The sequence below is a fragment of the Mya arenaria genome, chromosome 7 (assembly GCF_026914265.1).
Source record: "Mya arenaria isolate MELC-2E11 chromosome 7, ASM2691426v1".
Taxonomy (NCBI): Eukaryota; Metazoa; Mollusca; class Bivalvia; order Myida; family Myidae; genus Mya; species Mya arenaria.
Window position 1 is genome coordinate 58572533 of NC_069128.1, and position 17929 is coordinate 58590461.

General features: G+C 35.3%; 1 protein-coding gene across 1 annotated transcript; it reads right to left on the reverse strand.

Moving 5' to 3' along the window:
* Positions 1 to 13772: 13772 nt before the first annotated feature.
* On the reverse strand, positions 13773 to 17387 carry LOC128241294 (uncharacterized). The gene is made up of 4 exons (XM_052958230.1): positions 17333 to 17387; positions 15094 to 15290; positions 14652 to 14764; positions 13773 to 13829 (listed from the first exon to the last, which is right to left on the reverse strand). Exons 1-4 carry the CDS (start codon positions 17385 to 17387, stop codon positions 13826 to 13828), a joined length of 369 nt encoding a protein of 122 aa, XP_052814190.1. The 3' UTR covers positions 13773 to 13825.
* Between the last annotated feature and the right edge of the window lie 542 nt (positions 17388 to 17929).

Here is a 17929-nt window from a genome sequence, read left to right on the forward strand (position 1 = left end):
CTTCCCAGAGTAAAATTTTTACATGTAATCATGTTACGGAATGTTTCACTGACATGCCTTCCCGGAGTTAAATATTTACATGTAGTAATGTTACGGTATGTTTCACTGACATGCCTTCCCGTAGTCAAAAATTTACATGTAATAATGTTAAGGAGAGTTACAAAACTATCATACCTTTTCCAGCTCCTCAGCGGTCTCTGTCAGTTCTAAAGATAAGTATGGAAGACCATTAGCGTCAAAAACAAACCGCTTCATGCCTTTATGATAAAATATTATGGTCCTTTTGTGAAAATATAATTGTGATTATTTTTTAATTTAATCGTTTAATTAAAGGTGAAAATATAAACAAGAGGGACATGATGGCCCTATATCGCTCACCTGAGTAAAAGAGTTTAATCTTTGTTATCAATAAAGCCTGATATTTGTTCTCAAAAAATATTGAAAAACATACTGGTCAAACATGTTGCCTGGATAATCACTGACATGACTTGTCACATGTGCCTGCACACTGACAAGACTTGTCACAGTTTCCTGCACACTGACAGGACTTGGTGATTGACTGCACACTGACAGGATTTTGTTCAGTTGCCTGCACACTGACAGGACTAGGTATTTAACTGCACACTGACATAATTTGATTCTTATACCTGCACACCGACAGGACTTTGTTCCATTGCCTGCACAATTGATAATTGACAGCACACTGACATCACTTGGTACAGATACCTGCACATTGACAGGTCTTTTTTCAGTGGCCTGCACACTGACAGGACTTTGTTCAATTGCCTGCAATCTGACAAGACTTCGTTCAATTGCCTGCACACTGAAAAAAAAACTATGTTAAATTGCTTGCACACTGAACGAACTTTTAGTATAGATACACAAACAACAAACAGTGCACCATCCAATAAAATCAATAAACTGCATTAAGCTTTAAAAATCAAATATCAGAACACATTCAGCACCTTCAACTAATATTATCGCTACTTCCATCTAGGACAACACCACCTTCCTTCAAATGTTAAGAACCAAATGTTGCTTTATATAAGGCTTATTCACTATCCACACAGAAGATAAGATTGTAGCTTAGAATAATCTATATGAAGTTTACAATAATCTACATGAAGTTCAATGGAAAAGTCTGATTATTAAATTTATCATAAACTAAAAATAAAATTTCTTCTAAAGAATAAAGTGTATAATAATTATTTGAATCTATGAACCTAAAAAAAAAGAACAATAATTATCTTAGAACTGACTATGTTGAAGACTTAATAAAATTTAAAATCTATTCCCTTGTTACTAAAAATAGAAAGTAGTGGAATCTCCAACAAAAGGGGAGACCGTATAGCAAGACTTGCTGCCCTTTCTTCAAGAGTAAACTTTACATAACAATCAGATTTTAATAAACATGGTAGATAACCAACATACACCAAGTATTTAAGCACTAGGCCTCATAGTATTTGCAAAAGAAAGTTTTGGTATTTTTCCTTTAGGTTGCCATATCAATAAGAGTTTTGCATGGAATTCATTTCTTTGAATAATTTTGAAAAAGAACCAACCAAGGATCACTCCTATGCAGTTTCATTAAGATTGTCCAATTGGTTTAGGAGAAGATGATGATTATAACCAATTGTTGACACTTTTCCTTTAGGTTGCCATGTCAACCAGTGCTCTGCATGGAATTAATTTCTTTAAACAATTTTGAACAAGCACCAACCAAGGATCATTCCTATGAAGTTTCATTAAAATTGTCCAAGGGGTTTAGGAGAAGATAATGATTATAACCAATTGTTAACGCTTTTCCTTTAGGTTGCCATGGCAACCAGAGTTCTGCATGGAATTCATTCCTTTGAACAATTTTGAAAAGGCACCAACCAAGGATCATTCCTATGAAGCTTCATTAAAATTGTCCAAGGGATAAAGGAGAAGATGATGATTATAACCAATTGTTGACACTTTTCTTTAGGTTGCCATGGCAACCAGAGTTCTGCTTGGAGTTCATTTCTTTGAACAATTTTGATAAAGCACCAACCATGGATCATTCCTATGAAAATTGTCCAAGCAGTTTAGGAGAAGAAGATGATTATAACCAATTGTTGTCGCCGAACGACGGACGACAAACGCCGGACATAGACAGATCACAATAGCTCACCTTGAGCACTTTGTGCTTAGGTGAGCTAAAAAAACAACTTATTATTGTATGATTGATGCGATTCATTTTTATAAATATAAACGCTGTTATACAGGCTCCAAAGCATTTAATTACTTACTTGTCGACATTGTGGCAGTGACGTCACTAATCAATGTGTACACAAAAACATCAGACGACAGAAACTGTCGGGTTTTTTAAGGAATTTTAGCATAATTAATTTGGTCCTAGATATAATTATATTATTATGTTATATTTTGTTGTCCTTGTTAAACATGTTTAATTAAATGAATCGAAAACATGTTTAAACCTTTTATGTACTTCATTTTGTTCGGTATAATAAAATAATTACGCCTCAGGTGACATTCTGCTCACGGGTTGACAATTTCAATGTCACACATGCTGCCATATGATATTTATATAATATTTTTTAAATATAACAAAACTCCATTGGACTATAACTACCTGACTCGGTTGGTATGGCGACGAACTTGGAGGGGATGCTGGGGTCGCTCATACCGATTGTGATTGGCTCGAACCCTAAACTGGTATATGGCCCCGGTGGAGAGGTCTCCTATCACCTGGGAGGTGTTGGGCACGTAGGGAATCCCAGCCTGCCAGTAATCCAGACCGACCTCATTGAACTCTTTTGTGTAACCCTGGAAACAACTAACATTGAACTTACGTAAGAGTAGTATATAATTAATGTTCATGGGATTGACTACATTTCTATGAAGTTCTATCAGAGCGGACGAATTAGTAAGTGGGTATACCCGGCGACTTCCAGTAACTAGAGGCCCACGAGAGCCTACGCTCTACTACCATGACATTTATGATATTGTTTTTATCAAAACAATGTACATACTAGTTATGGGCAATATACTAAACCCACATTCAAAGGGAAGCAATCAGTGAATTATATGTTTTGCAAAGGGCAAATTAACTTTATAATAATACACGACTCTCTGTATAAGTTGTCTCCCTTAAAGTAAACTTTCGTTAGAGCTACAGCATTTCAAAGGCATAATCCAGTCATGCGTTGGCGGATCTGACTGACTTCAGAAAAGAACCGAGCTCTTATGGATATCTTACTACTGTATAAGTTTGACTGATACAAATCGAAACTGAAGACTGAATCGCGTTTACAAACATTCGTGTACGGACGGACGCACGGACAACGGACACCGCACCATCTCATAAGTCATTGGCCAGTATAGTTAAACATGACCTACCACAGCAGGAGTTCTTACGACAAAGCGAGTTATTTTCCATGATGCGCCTTATACGAGCTCAACTGTTATTCATGGATGCATAGTAAATCCCCATAAGGCTCATCTATCCAAACTCTTAATCTAGACTCTTCATTGTTCCTTTATTTTTATCCTTCACTGTGCATACTCTCACCTTTTTCTTCAGTTTTATTTTACTTTATTGCGCTATCCCCTGGCAGCTTGTTGAATGTGGCAAGTATCTGGTAGAAGTAGAAGAAGTCCTCAACTTTAAACTACATGTACATTAAAGGCGCTGTACCTGTATCTGTCTACAGGATACGATGGAAGGCGGGCGCCACTCCAGGTGGACGGAAGTTCCCACCTTCGTCTTCATGTCCGGTTTGGAAGGAAGGTCGGGACGGCCAGCACTGTGAGTGTCGCCCTGGTGACGACTCCGCCGATGTCGCTATTGGCAACGCATGTGTACTCCACGCTGTCTGCCGCTGTCATCTGGGAGATCTGTAAACAGGAGAGGGGAACTTGAACGCAGTACATGTATAACATATGTGGAAGAATATAGTTTTCGGATAGTTTTCATCAGCATTATGATGAAGCGATCATGATAGAAAAGGAACAACAAAATCTCCTTAATTTTTATTAAAGCTGCCCTATGACAGATTTACCGTTAATATAACTTTTTTTTCTTGGAATGAGTACATTTTTGCGTAAATATCTGCAAACCAGTGATAAAAGACTGCTGACTAGAGATCAGATCGCAGATTTTCAGATTTCTGTCCAAAATTAATGTTTTGTGGCTAAAACCGCTACTAACGGTTTAAGAAAAATGCATAAAACATCAACTGTTTAACTTAAATATAAATATCTGCAATCTTTTGTTTTGTCAGCAGTCTTATATCACTGTTTTACATCCATTTTCGCATAAATTGGCTCGTTCCAAGACAAAAAATAAAATTAGTGCAGCTTTAAGCATGATGTTTTTTGTAAAAATAAATCATTAATACACATTGAAATTAGTACTAATTGAAATGTCATTTTGTTTAAAGCGTAACAAATACCGTTTATTGGCAACCGTACTTCCGGAAATAACTGCTCATTCGCACAAGATATACCAATAAGAGGCCCAAAAGGGCCTATGCTCTACTGGCATGGCTCTTGTGGTCATTTTCAATCCAGAGCATGTACGTATGAGTAAAAGGCAACACATATATAGTTCACTTTTTGTGTTCGGGTTAGCTGAAAAAGTTCAACATCTGAGGACAGAAAGTGTTGTAAGCAGATTAGTTGCATGAACTATTTTAATATGTGCCAAGTAAAGGTAATCAGAAGGTAAAAATATTTGCTTTCAAAACTGCACTCATGGTCAAAATTTCATTTCTGTTGCTTTAAAAATAAAAAAGTTGGTCAAAAGGTCAAAGTCAAGGACATCCGTGGACAACATTGATGCTCGTTTGCAAAACTGTACACATGGTCAAAATTTCATTGCTGTAGCTTTAAGAATTAATAAAGTAAGACAAAATGGTCGGGGCCAGCTTTTGCCCAAGGGGCATAATTTTAAACGTTTTGCTAGACGGTCATCATATGATGCTCCACAACAAATATCAAAGGTATGGGCCTTGTGGCTGGTTTTCAAAGCAACCGAGCTTAAATGGATATCTAAAGTTTCATCAAAATTGAAGACTGTATCGTGTTCACAAGCAATTTTTTACAGACGCACTGATTTTTTATACTTAAGGCCCATAATTTAGGCATTTATGGGCGGATCTGGTTTTCAAAAGGAACCGAGCTCTTATAGATATCTAAATACTGTATAAGTTTCATTGAGATACAATCAAAACTGAAGACTGTGTTCACAAGCAATTGTTTACAGACGCACGGACGCACATACTACGTACACATTACCATTTGGCCAGTAGAGCTAATCACGATAATCGCACAATTGATTGTAAAGCTTGTTTGCTCGTCCAAATCTGCAGAGTAACAACGCCATCTTCCCTGTACGTCGTGATTGTTCGGTGGTCCGGTACCACAAACATGTTGCTGTTAAACGTCCATGTGACGATAGGGGCGCGGGCGACCGCATATCCGACATGTGAACACGGCGCTCTCGCCCACCTTCACTGTAAGACTCGACAGGGGAGTCACCGCGCTGGGTGACATCTCAAACAAGAACTCCTGACTGCCCGCCTGCAAGTAAGCAATGTTTGGCTACATTTTAATAACCAGATTTTGTTTAATTCAACTGCGCATGTGACTACAATATGTGTATAGCGTGACTAAATTGCATATAAGTGACTGCAGTATGTGTATGATGTGATTACAGTATGACAACAGTATGTGTATAATGGGACGACTGTATATGTCGGTGACAACAGTATGTGTATAATGAGACAGCTGTATATGTCTATGACAACAGTTTGCGTATAATGCGACAGCTGTATACGTCTATGACAACAGTATGCGTATAACGTGACAGTTGTATATGTCTATTATAACAGTATGCGTATAATGCGACAGCTGTATATGTCTATGACAACAGTATGCGTATAATGCGACAGCTGCATATGTCTATGACAACAGTATGCGCATAACGTGACAACAGTATGTGTATACCGTGACCACAGCTTGAGCATAACACGACTAAAGTTTAAGCATAACATGACTACAGTTTGAGCATAAAGTGAAAACAGTTTGAACAAAACGTGACTACAGTATGCGTATAACGAGACAACGGTATGTGTATACCGTGACCACAGTTTGAGCATAACGTGACTACAGTTTGAGCATAACATAACTTCAGTTTAAGCATAACATGACTACAGTTTTAGCTTAACATGACTTCAGTTTGAGCATAAAGTGACTACAGTTTGAGCATATCTTAACTTCAATTTAAGCATAACATGACTACAGTTTGAGCATTAAGTGGCAACAGTTTGAACAAAACGTGACTTCAGTTTGAGCATAAAGTGACTACAGTTTGAGCATATCATAACTTCAGTTTAAGCATAAAGTGACTACAGTTTGAACATAACACGACTACTGTTTGAGCATAACGTGGCTACAGTAAGACTCCGGTATTATACTTTGTTCATAACCTGACTAAAGTAAGTGTAAAACGTAACTTAAGTATTTGTATCTCATGAAAGAAATTTTCGTAAATAAAGAGTTTTATTTCATTAGAGTTAAATACATGTTAAATTTCCGTCTAAAATTTAAACCCGGAAAAATGTGTATTGCATAATGAGTTTACTGATTCCGCTAATCTTCAGCAATACAATTTGAAAGAAATAGGACGTACGGTTTTCGTTGAATTAAATTGCTTTTGTGAAAAATAAAACTAATACTATTTAAAAGTACTTTAAATTTTGAAAGAAAACAAAACAATATTCTAGTAAGTTGATCTGTGGGGTTGTATCAATTCTCGTTGATTCTCATGCGGTCGCCTAATATGAGTTATATGTCGGAAATTATTATAGTAGTCATTTTGTTTTTCGTTTTCCGACTATTTTGAAAAGTTTGTGCTTCTTATAAACCTATTTGGAATACTTGAACATATTGAATGATTGAACCACTGTGTACGGTTTGATATTACAGTTGCATTTCACCCGTTTGTGGATTTTACGACTATTACGATTTTGTGCACCGACAAAAAGGACGACGAAGATGAAACATTTGACGTTTTGGCAAATGATTTACGAATTTAAGACGAAAAGACATGCTTCCTTACAATGTACAGTGCTTTATTCATAAGTATGTGCAATGTCACTCTAAGGATGCATGTCAAAATCAGCAAAGTCAAGTCTAGAAAAGCAGACACCATGAATGGATAAGAGATAAATACGGCTTCACTAAAGGTAAGTTATAAGAATGTTTTTAACAAAAATGGTAAAAGTTCTTTATTAAAATACTTATTAATTAGGTGATTTCATATTGGCCCAGTTATTTGTCCTCGGTCAGCTGTGTTTGCAAATACAGCTAACCTCGGACAAATATTTACTGGGCCAATATGAAATCACCCAATTAATAACATTATAATACAACTTTGGTAGTTTTATCTTATTTAAAACAGTTGTTATCTTATGTCAGGATTCTATGGTTATTATGAATTTCATTTACTCGTGACAATTAGTCAGCCTTAGCAAACAGTTCCGCACTGTATCTTTATTCCGGATTTAAGAACAATTTCGACTTTATTTTTAACCTTGTTATAATATACAAGTACCACATAGTGTGGTCACTTCTCTTAACATGAGACACAAAGTCAAGACTGTATAAATTGTAAAGAAAAGAATTTATGTCGTCATTACATAACTGATGATAACACTTTTAAACCCCTTCAATTGACTTAACCGGAGAATTTCTTCTTTCTTCTCTGCTTTACAAGTTTATTCTATTTATAGCACTAAATATATTGATCGCTTATACAAATAGTTAAAACAAAACTTAAATGGTAGGTCCTGGTAGGACCTTGAAGAAAGATCTGAAATTTAAAACGATCTTAATTAAGATTAATAATAATTATGACACCTAGTGCAGTTAGTTAGTGACCTACAAAATATAAACATGACCATTGATAAAAGTATGCCCATTTTATTTTTAAATCATAGACACACTGTCATAAATATGGGTGAAAAAATTAAAAAAAATGAAATATAAGTTCCTAATAAAACGACATGATTTCTTTAATTATTCATTGTGTAAAAAGGGTTTTACCTGTATTCCTACAATTGAATCGACAAGCATGTAGAGTTTGAAGAGGGCAGGCACTCTGGAACATTTAGGTGATTTAAATGGCGTGGAGAAGTGTACCAGTATGTTTTATATTTTCGTGGAAAAAGGATCCCTGAGTTCGAGTTGTAATCGGAGTCCATGTGTTTCTTTGCTCTTAAATCCTTTGTAAAAATGTATAAGGCTGATAGAGATAATATACCTACTAACTCAGGATATTTTAGATGACTCGGCGTATAACGGCTTTCATCAATTGTGCAAAATTAGGCCGCGTATAGTGATGTTGCTCAACCTAACATCCTTTTGTACAAGTTAAGGTGTATTTGGTGACTTGATGGTTACTGTAAAGGCGATGGTGCGTGGAACGAATACCAAGCAAAGAGTACTGCAAATGTGATATGTATGTCTCTCTGAATATGTCAGATTTATGATTCGGGTATTAGCTTAAGAGTTTGAAAGGGTGCTGTACCCTTTTTATTAGCCTTCCACCATTATGAGAGTAAGCATTGGCACCCTTCTACGATCATTTAAAAAACGCTCAAAAAAATCAAATGGTTATTTGGTTTTTATTTTATCTTATATTATGATAATAAGTATTAAACTTTACATACATGTGTTTGGCAGATGATTCTTAATAGTACTTCATCCAAACACAAATCCTAACATTTTCTGTGAATCTCGAAATGTTCTTCACAGCACGATACAATATTGGATTTTACTTTTCTCTAAAGTACCCGGACCGACTTCTGCAACATCCTGCTCTTTTCAAACTATTAAGGTTTATTACCAGTATTGTTGTTCAGTTTTAAATAATAGTTTTCCTATAACCATGGTAGTGAATCAGGTTCTAAGCACTTCTCTTAACATGAGTCAAAAAGTCTTAATACCCAATTATGAAGAATATTTATTCCTATAACCATGGTAGTGAAACATATGTTCGTCACTTCTCTTAACATGAAACCAAAACTCAAAATCCAAGAAACAAATTATGGTCATTACTTTTAACATCAGACCAAAAGTGAAAAGTCCCAGTTATGAATATTAGTCATTCTAATTACCATGGTAGGAAATTAAATTATGATTACTTCTTCTTACATGAGACCTTATGTCAAAAGTCCCAGTTATGAAGTCATTCCTATTACCATGACATTGAAACTATGATCACTTGTATTAATATGAGTCAAGATGTCTAACTACCCAATTATGAAGAAGAGGCTTTACGTAACAATGGTTGTCATATTGATGATAACCCTTCCCAACCCTATCCAACGACTTAACAGGAGTATTTCCCCTTATTTAATTGCTTAATAAGTTGAAGTGCATAATATTTATACGAACATGTTCCCTATGACATTGCGTTTATTGATCGCTGATAACAAATAGATAAATAAATCGTCACCTTAGTGCAAGAACTCAATATCTGATTCTATTTCTATATGCTGTTATTCAGTTATTGCACTAAGGTGACGAAAACGGCAGGCCCTAAAATGAAGGTGATGAGACAGTAGATCTTTCACTTTTAATAGCTTGAAGTAAAATCTGCAATTGTAAACCGATCTTTAACACTCAAATTTATCATGACAAACAATTTTGAAAAATAATTAAAAAGCAAGTTAGTGACTCACGAAAAATATAAACATAACATTTTTTATAATACAAATATGAAATAATAATTATAAAAGATATAAAGTCATAGACAAACTGTAACAAATATGTGTGGAAATAAAAAAAGATTACAGACTCCCCTTAATGCACAATAAGGCCGCTTACAATGGTGTCGGTCAACCACACACTTTCTTAGTACAAGTTGAGATGTATTCTGGGGACTTAATTGGTGTATACTATAAGGGCGATTGAACTTCAAACGAATAACTCGGCTGTCGCAGATTGTTGAGTGTAAGATAGGTTCATCTTAACCCGACTGTAGTAAATTGGGTTTAGTAAATTTGCTTCAGCGTAAAGACAGAACTAGCTAATACTACGGCTTTATTGTTGCACTGGCAGTTTTAACCACAAGAGTATTTTTATGTTGGAAAATTATCTCCTAGCCACATTTTTGTGCGAGCACTTAGCACTTATCGCTACAATACCCATCATTGAGGTTCAGAGTAGTTCCGACAATGACGTAATGCGTCCACTACTAGAATCTGAGCAATAGAATGATGACCCTCTCCGAAGTCTTTCCGAACATTGGCATCGACAGAAAGAGCCAGGGGTTGCTGTTGGAACACAGCTTGAGCAAGCAATCAAGGGTCGATCAGGGGTTGTTGGAACAGGTGCATCAGCGTGATCCAGCTACCAGACGTATTTTGGCTCGTACGTAGCTTTTCATATTCCACCTCAATGAAAATGCGGAATTAAAGTTAAAGACACCTTAAGGCCGACACGCTTAAACCAAGAGCTCAGGGCTCAGTAGCTTCACCGCATAGGCTCAGTCAAAATCTATTGACACACAATACCCTATATATACTCATGTACGAAACGATTCAAAACTCTCTTTTTTCGAATACCTTAAAGGTTGACTGCATGCACAGCGTGGTGTATGACGTCAATCAAGAATTTAACGTAAACGCTTGATGCTTGTTTTTTTTTATTTACCAGGGGCAAGCTCAGTAGCCATACCTTAACGAAAAACATGTTTGTAGGCACCATATATTAATCCAGACATACCGTACAAAATGTTCTTCTGAAACAGACCACACATACATCTTACTTTCATGTGTTTCAAAGTATATTATGACGACTGACTGATTAAAAGCAGTTCTGTTAATGTTAGATGTTGGATCAAGTGGGAACAAGTGTAAGGTTTTGCGCATATAAACAAGTTTAAATCCCCCAGTAACCTCGTGTTACAGTGAACTCGTCTTTCAATGACTGTTCCAGGGCGCTGTGTCAAACATTTTTGATGACGCTATTGTGACGAGTGTTTGGTCTGGTGACGATAGTGCGTTTGTGTCACTTATTCAGTGTCGTTTGGGCCATCATCTTGTGCATCTCAACATGGTTCATATTTGAATAACTGACTACTGTTTCAGCGCATGTGAACGATTTGTGACGATATTGGCCATTCTGCTATTTTTTGGATCGTCCATCGCCATAACTCAGATATAAATGTAAAAAACAAACACAACTCATCAATTGTGATACATGTTTTATTTTCGGTAATATTTTTGACACATCTTGGTAGTTCAATTTTAAAAGAGATCTGCAATCATGGTGATTTTTTTCGTATTGACACGGTGTTTATCTACTGTCAGGCATGCATAATTATCATGTATCAGCGTTGCTTTTTTGTAGGCATAAGAAAGAATGAAGGAAAGAAAGAGAGAGAACACTTGTGAAAAAGGCTGAGATATTCAGCAATCAAAACCACAATGGTCATCATAATGCAAAATTCTCAATGAAGGAAGATAAGCCAAAACACAAAACCAGTGTTGACAAACAAAAATATGATAAAAACCTATTTTCTTTGGATGAATTAAACAAGTTGACACTTATCCCAATATCATCAAAAATTATAACAATTGTATTCTTAGTTTAAATTCGCAATAATTTTTATCTGCTCTATGTATTGTCATTTGTATATTATAACATAGATCATAAAAGAAATAGCTAATACTCGAATAGATTGTCTTTAAACTTAACTATTCATTATAAAGTTCACAAAGTAGCCCGTACACTGGTCCAAGAGTAAAAAATCCTATGTATAAATAAACTTGTGCATTAAAACAACGGTCACCCTTCGACTCACAACCGCATTGTACTCAATTATATGTAACTTAACCTGAACTTCATTAGTAATAATGCCAGAAACTCGTTGGCAAACATCAACTAAATTAGTATCGTGTTAAATACGATGAAGTTGCCCTTTTTAAAAATAGATAATCATTGAAAGTTCAAATTATAACTCTTTTGTTATTATTATCTTTAAATGTGACACAAAATAGTCTGTTTCATTAAAACGTTCGTAACACTTTCGAAAATATACTTATAATTAATTACAATTGTGTGCATAATTGCTGTAAGGTATTTCTATAAACTTGTTAATTAGATAGCTCAATTGAAACGCAGTTTAAAACAATCGTTGCCAAGATCTACTATGTTTATGAATCCCTTGTAAGATGTGTATTAAATCTTCGTTTGTTGATTTACTCAAACTTATATTTTTTAATAAGGAAAACATTTTTTATCAGATGTCGTCCAAAATAAGGCATTTCAAACATTAAGCGTCAAAAAATGTATCACTTTGGTATACAAAGTCTTGGGCACTTTGGGTAAATCCATGATACATATATATAAACAATGCGAGAATCGATAAGGGCACACTAACTAAAATTATCAGTTTTTTATAGGGACAGAACGGTATACGCAATCAGAGACAACAGAAGACTTCCGAGAGCAGCAGCCATTTTTTCCTTCCCGCTGCAGTCACCGACTTTCACCGTCAGTGTTAGGACGTTGCTCTCGCCACCGGTGACCGTGCCTGAAATAGCGACCGTGTACTCGTCTTTTGTGGCCTTGTCGAGGGTAACACCGGCAGCCGTTGTCACAGCTCCATCAGTTGAACCAACATCAAAGTCGGTATCTGCAATGGTTAAGCGTTTTAAGACATTAATAAGGAGAGGGATTCGATCATTGTCAATGGTGTTCCAAATCAAACATTATTTTTATTACAAATACATAACATAAAAATTAGATGTTTCAACTACAGAATACTAGCAACATTTATATCGACTTTTGATCTTTGTAAACAGAATGGGTTTTTTTTATTTGTTGTATTACAAACTGAATATAACTTGTAAGTTCAAATTCTAGAAGGGCAATAAAGTTTAAACTTTTCATTCAATTTTCCTTTAATGACTGATGAGTTTGATGTAATGTTTTTAACAAAATGTTTTAAAACAACACAAGACGAAATTAGAACTTGTGGTGTTAAGGTATGCTTTGAAAAGTAAATTATTCATATAGCAATTATTTGTCGAGAATTTCTGTCTATCCTATTGTGATGGCTGCTGCTGTTCTTGGTAAATTAATGTAAATTGTATACAAGGTTTTATGGAAGGGTGATGCACCGATATATTTTGGTACCGCCCTTCTGCGATCATTGAGAAAAGCCTTTATATAATTAAATGCTGAAGAATGTCATTCATATCTTTTGTTGTTTTATGATTACTTAAAATATGATTATATCATTCACACAAGTATTACATATTCGGTAGTTGAAATATAGTATAGCATTTACTGACAAATTCATACAATTTAAGCTTTTTATGGGCGACACAATATGTCCTTTTCTGTAAAACCCTGTCTCTCTTCTGCATTACCCTGTCAATTATAAAACCGGGCTAAACACCATAGTATATTTAATAATGCATGTTACGACCAAATTCTCGAGTAAGTCAAGTGTCTTTGTTTATTTTATAGATAGTTGTCCTGTTAGCGCACTCCATTCTCATCAAGGCGAACCGTTGGGTACGATTTCCGTGCATGTGAGTTTGGTTCTGGATCATCAAGCCTGACAAATGGGTTTCTTCCGGGTAATCTGGTTTTCTCTACAGCACTAGACTATACTCATGCGTGAAATCGTGCCAAACGAGAGTAATCATTATAATGTTGTAATAACTTGTTTAACAATCGATGCAAAATAAATAAGTTTAGGTACTTACCAGTTGTCGCGTAAGTGTTGACACCGGTAGCAGAAATGTCACCAACCGATTTACCTATTATCAAAAAAGGTTCGTTATGTTCAATGAGCAAATAATTGAATTTCAAAAAGTGTTTCTACAGAGTTTTTGGCTTTATAGGGCCATAGTTTTAACGCTGATTAACATCTGGTAGTAAATTTGGAGATTCAACAACGTATATAACCTGCTAATGGCCTCATAACGAATGTCCTTTGGTCCAATAATTACCAAAAAAAGAATATAAATACAATTTATAAAGTAAGGCGTGACCAGCAGGTAATCACTGTACGAACAGATATGCGTAGAGCACAATATCTTACCTTCATATCGGAACAGTAGCCAGAAGTATCGTGCAACAAGTAGAGTGCAGACGTATAATGTTAACTTATTCGCACGCTACGTGAATGCTGCTCTAAACAATGCTAAGAACGCTCGAATATGATTTCAACAATTCGAGTAGAGACCGCAGATGTATTATGTGTAAACAATTTGAAGAGATCAAAAGCTCAAATCAATGTAATGTATACAACGATGTTTTTACTTTCAACTATTCTAAACCATTTTACATTTTCGCAGCATATGTTGTTAGGTATTTCCTCCATTTACCGTTCATTGTTATATCATTGTCTGTTATCCGCACATTAATACTTGCATAGTTACAGCTCTGTCTTATGGTCATCACTTTGGTATTATAATGAATGTGTAAACAAAAACAAAGAAGAAATCCCTCTCCAATATAGTTCAATATGAATTTAAAAGATAATGTCATAAAAGGTTTAAACACCGGTCTTCTGAATTTAATATTGATACCGATCATTGGAAATATTGTTAAAATTTCAATCGGAAATTTCTACCGACCTGGACCTAAACCATCCTCTACGCATAGCTCTTTTGTTGTTGTTGTAAAAGGGCCGACATCTCCAATTTGCACTGAAACAGTAGCAGTTCCGGTTAAAGTGCCATCTGTGGCTCTGAAATTAAAGAACGTTTGTAAGAACGCTGATATCAGTTGAAATAACAAGACTCAGTAAGTGTAAGTAACAACTGTAATCGTTATTTACGGATAAATTCAATGACCCAACAGTTGACAGATAGTCGTTAACATAGTTACACGGGCAAAGTTGGCCCGTTAAGGTCGTCGACGATGCTGCGTGTCTTTATAGTCTAGTATAAATTTGTTTTAAAAACAGTTATATTGAGATAATCCATTCGTTCTTTTGTTATAAACTTACTCGAGTACAAGAACCAATACATTGTTAACTTCATAATCCACTGTGGTTGAAAGCGTAACAGTGCCTACAGTAACGTCGGCTAATGTCACCACACTTGGAGTTCCGGTGACCGTGTATCCTGAGATTGCGGTGCCATCACTGGCCGCTGTAAGTGAAACAACTGTTGTTCCTGCAGCTGAGTCCTCGGGCAACGGTGCAGTAAGTGTTATTGTTCCATCGGCCCCAGTTAGTGTGCCGTCACCGGACCAAACAGTTAAAGCCGATTCTAAAATAGATGTATTTCTTAGTTTAGAAGGTTATAGTTTCAGTTTCAGTTTATTGGCAATATCAGCAAATACATGCTTTTGGCCAAAATTAACATCAAATATCACATAGATGGCCACAAAAAAAAGAAATGAGAAAATTATCAACATACAAACATATAAGTATTTGATAACTATAATTTTAGGCTACAGATGGTTACTCACACATGCTCACATTCACACATACAAGATACATACATATATTAATACAATCAAAATGCTACTGTATGTAACATCTAAACAAATCAAGAGACACCGGCAGCAAGTACATCGTTTCGTTTGGACGTGGCAAAAAAAAAAAAAAATTTCGCTAGGTTCCTGATAGTCCTCGAATTATAACTAGATAAGGTAAATGCAAATTTTTCAATAGTGTTTAACGATCTGTTTATGTTATATTTGTTTTTAAGGTCCATATATAAAGGACAAATACATAAAAAGTGATATTCTGATTCAACCATATTGATAATACATAGTTTACATTTTCTATCTTCTCTAATACTGTTATTGTCTTCCAGTTTCAATCTCTAAGGAATGGGCACTCAGTGTGAATCTGGATAAAGCAATTCGATGATTTTCTTTGTCGATGGTATCGATATATTTTTCAAATTTAAATTATTTTTTAAACTTAACATAATATTCTAATTTGCTCTGTGAATTCACAATATCGAACCATGTTTGAACATACTGATCACGTAGCCTTTGTTTGAGCAATGGGAAATAATTTCTTTCGCAGTTAAACTTTAAGAAAATATAATTAAACCCAAGTTCATTAAGTAGATGTTCAACAGCTTTAACCCAACTTAGTTTAGTATTCATATTTGCGAATACAATGTCTCTAACATTCGTATCATACACAGATCTTATAATAGAGTTTGGGGAATTCATAACCTTACACCAGAATTTAAGAGCTCTCTCTTTACATAAAACAGATAGTGGGAAACGGCCAAGCTCACACAGACAAGCCGCGTTAGAGGTCTGTTGTCGGACACCCAAAATGTGTTTACAGAACTTAAGATGTAGCTTGTCAACCGCAGTAAAACTATAGATTCCCCAGACTTCACAACCATACGTGATAATAGGCACAACTAAAGAATCAAATAGTAATAATTTCGTCTTAACATCTAGCTTCACTTTGCTAAATATAGATAAAAGCTCAGTCCCGACATCATACGGAATCCGCCCGATGGTTGATTGGGCCGTCCTGGGTCTTTGCAATATTGTCTCTAACATGTACGCTAGCTAACGGTCAGTTAGAAATCTCACATCGGACTCTTTTCACTCCCGATGTGCTCTTCGGCTAATTAAGATCCCAAAGAATCCCACCGAATAGCCACGGTACCCTGGCTGCCGCCGTGGTATTTTGCAAAAAAAATCACGTAACTTGTTACATACTGGCAACCAACTTATGGTTGAAGGATATGGAACTGATCAAGTTGAAGTTAAGTTCAAATGTGCAATCATGACAATAAACATGCGTTTTCAAAATGTTTGTTTTCTAAATTAATGGATTATTAATAAATAAATAATGAATAATGGACCATTCTATAAACGATTTCGTAATAGTATCAAAGTATTTCGGAGTTAAACAAATTTAATGAATTGATTAATTGAAAAGTTAATTTGGATTATGGTCCACGGTATCAAAGGTTTACCTTGTATCTTTAAAGATCAATTTAGACCTTATCGCTCTGTGACAAATAGCATTTGAAACAAAAAAAATCTAAAAACACCTGCGGTTGAAATTATATAAGTTGCTTAAAATTGACACAGCTTTTGCTATATGCTGATAAATCATGTCAATTACACACATTATATGATTGTTTATTTACTTCTGAACAAAGTCACCCTTTCATTTAAGTATATAAAATTCATCAATGATTTCTTCGCTGCTGACTTTAAGATATCAGTAAGTCGGAGGCGTTTCAGCATCCTTATGTGTATTTATTTATTTTCGTTAATATTATTTATTTAGAGTAAGATTACAGTAATGAATCTTTTAACATACCAGATTTCTGAACGCCGCAGAACACCAATGCACAGAAAACAATTTCCCGAAACATCGTTGCAAAGTAGATATGTGTATAAAACGTTTTTCAATCTGCCGGTAAGGCGCTTCGGTCCCGACCTGACAATTTATACTGCAGAATGCTAGGGTTTCTACGGCAGCAAGACAACATTACCTTATTTAGACAGATTTAATATGAGTTTTGTTTTTCAATAGCAAACAATTTGACACCTAAGGACACATTGACTTTAATATTTGAGTAATTTTTGTTCAGTGGATTATCAATAGGCTACAACTGTTTTTGCATGCGTCATCAATTAATACCAAGTAGGCTCTTGCAGATTTGTAAGCAAATACCAACGAAAAAACGAAGTTAAACACTGCACAGTCTGCTTTTGAAAGTGAAATCTTTAAATATTTACATTCTCATCCTTTCAAATTTCTTTGCAAAGAAAGTGCTTGAACATTTTAATATATCCCTATTGCAGGACCCATTATTGATTTGCAGACAGTCTCCCGGGGATTGTAATGAAGAATGCAATACAAATACAACTTGTCATTTATTCACTGCACCTTTTACCAAATATGAAACGAGTT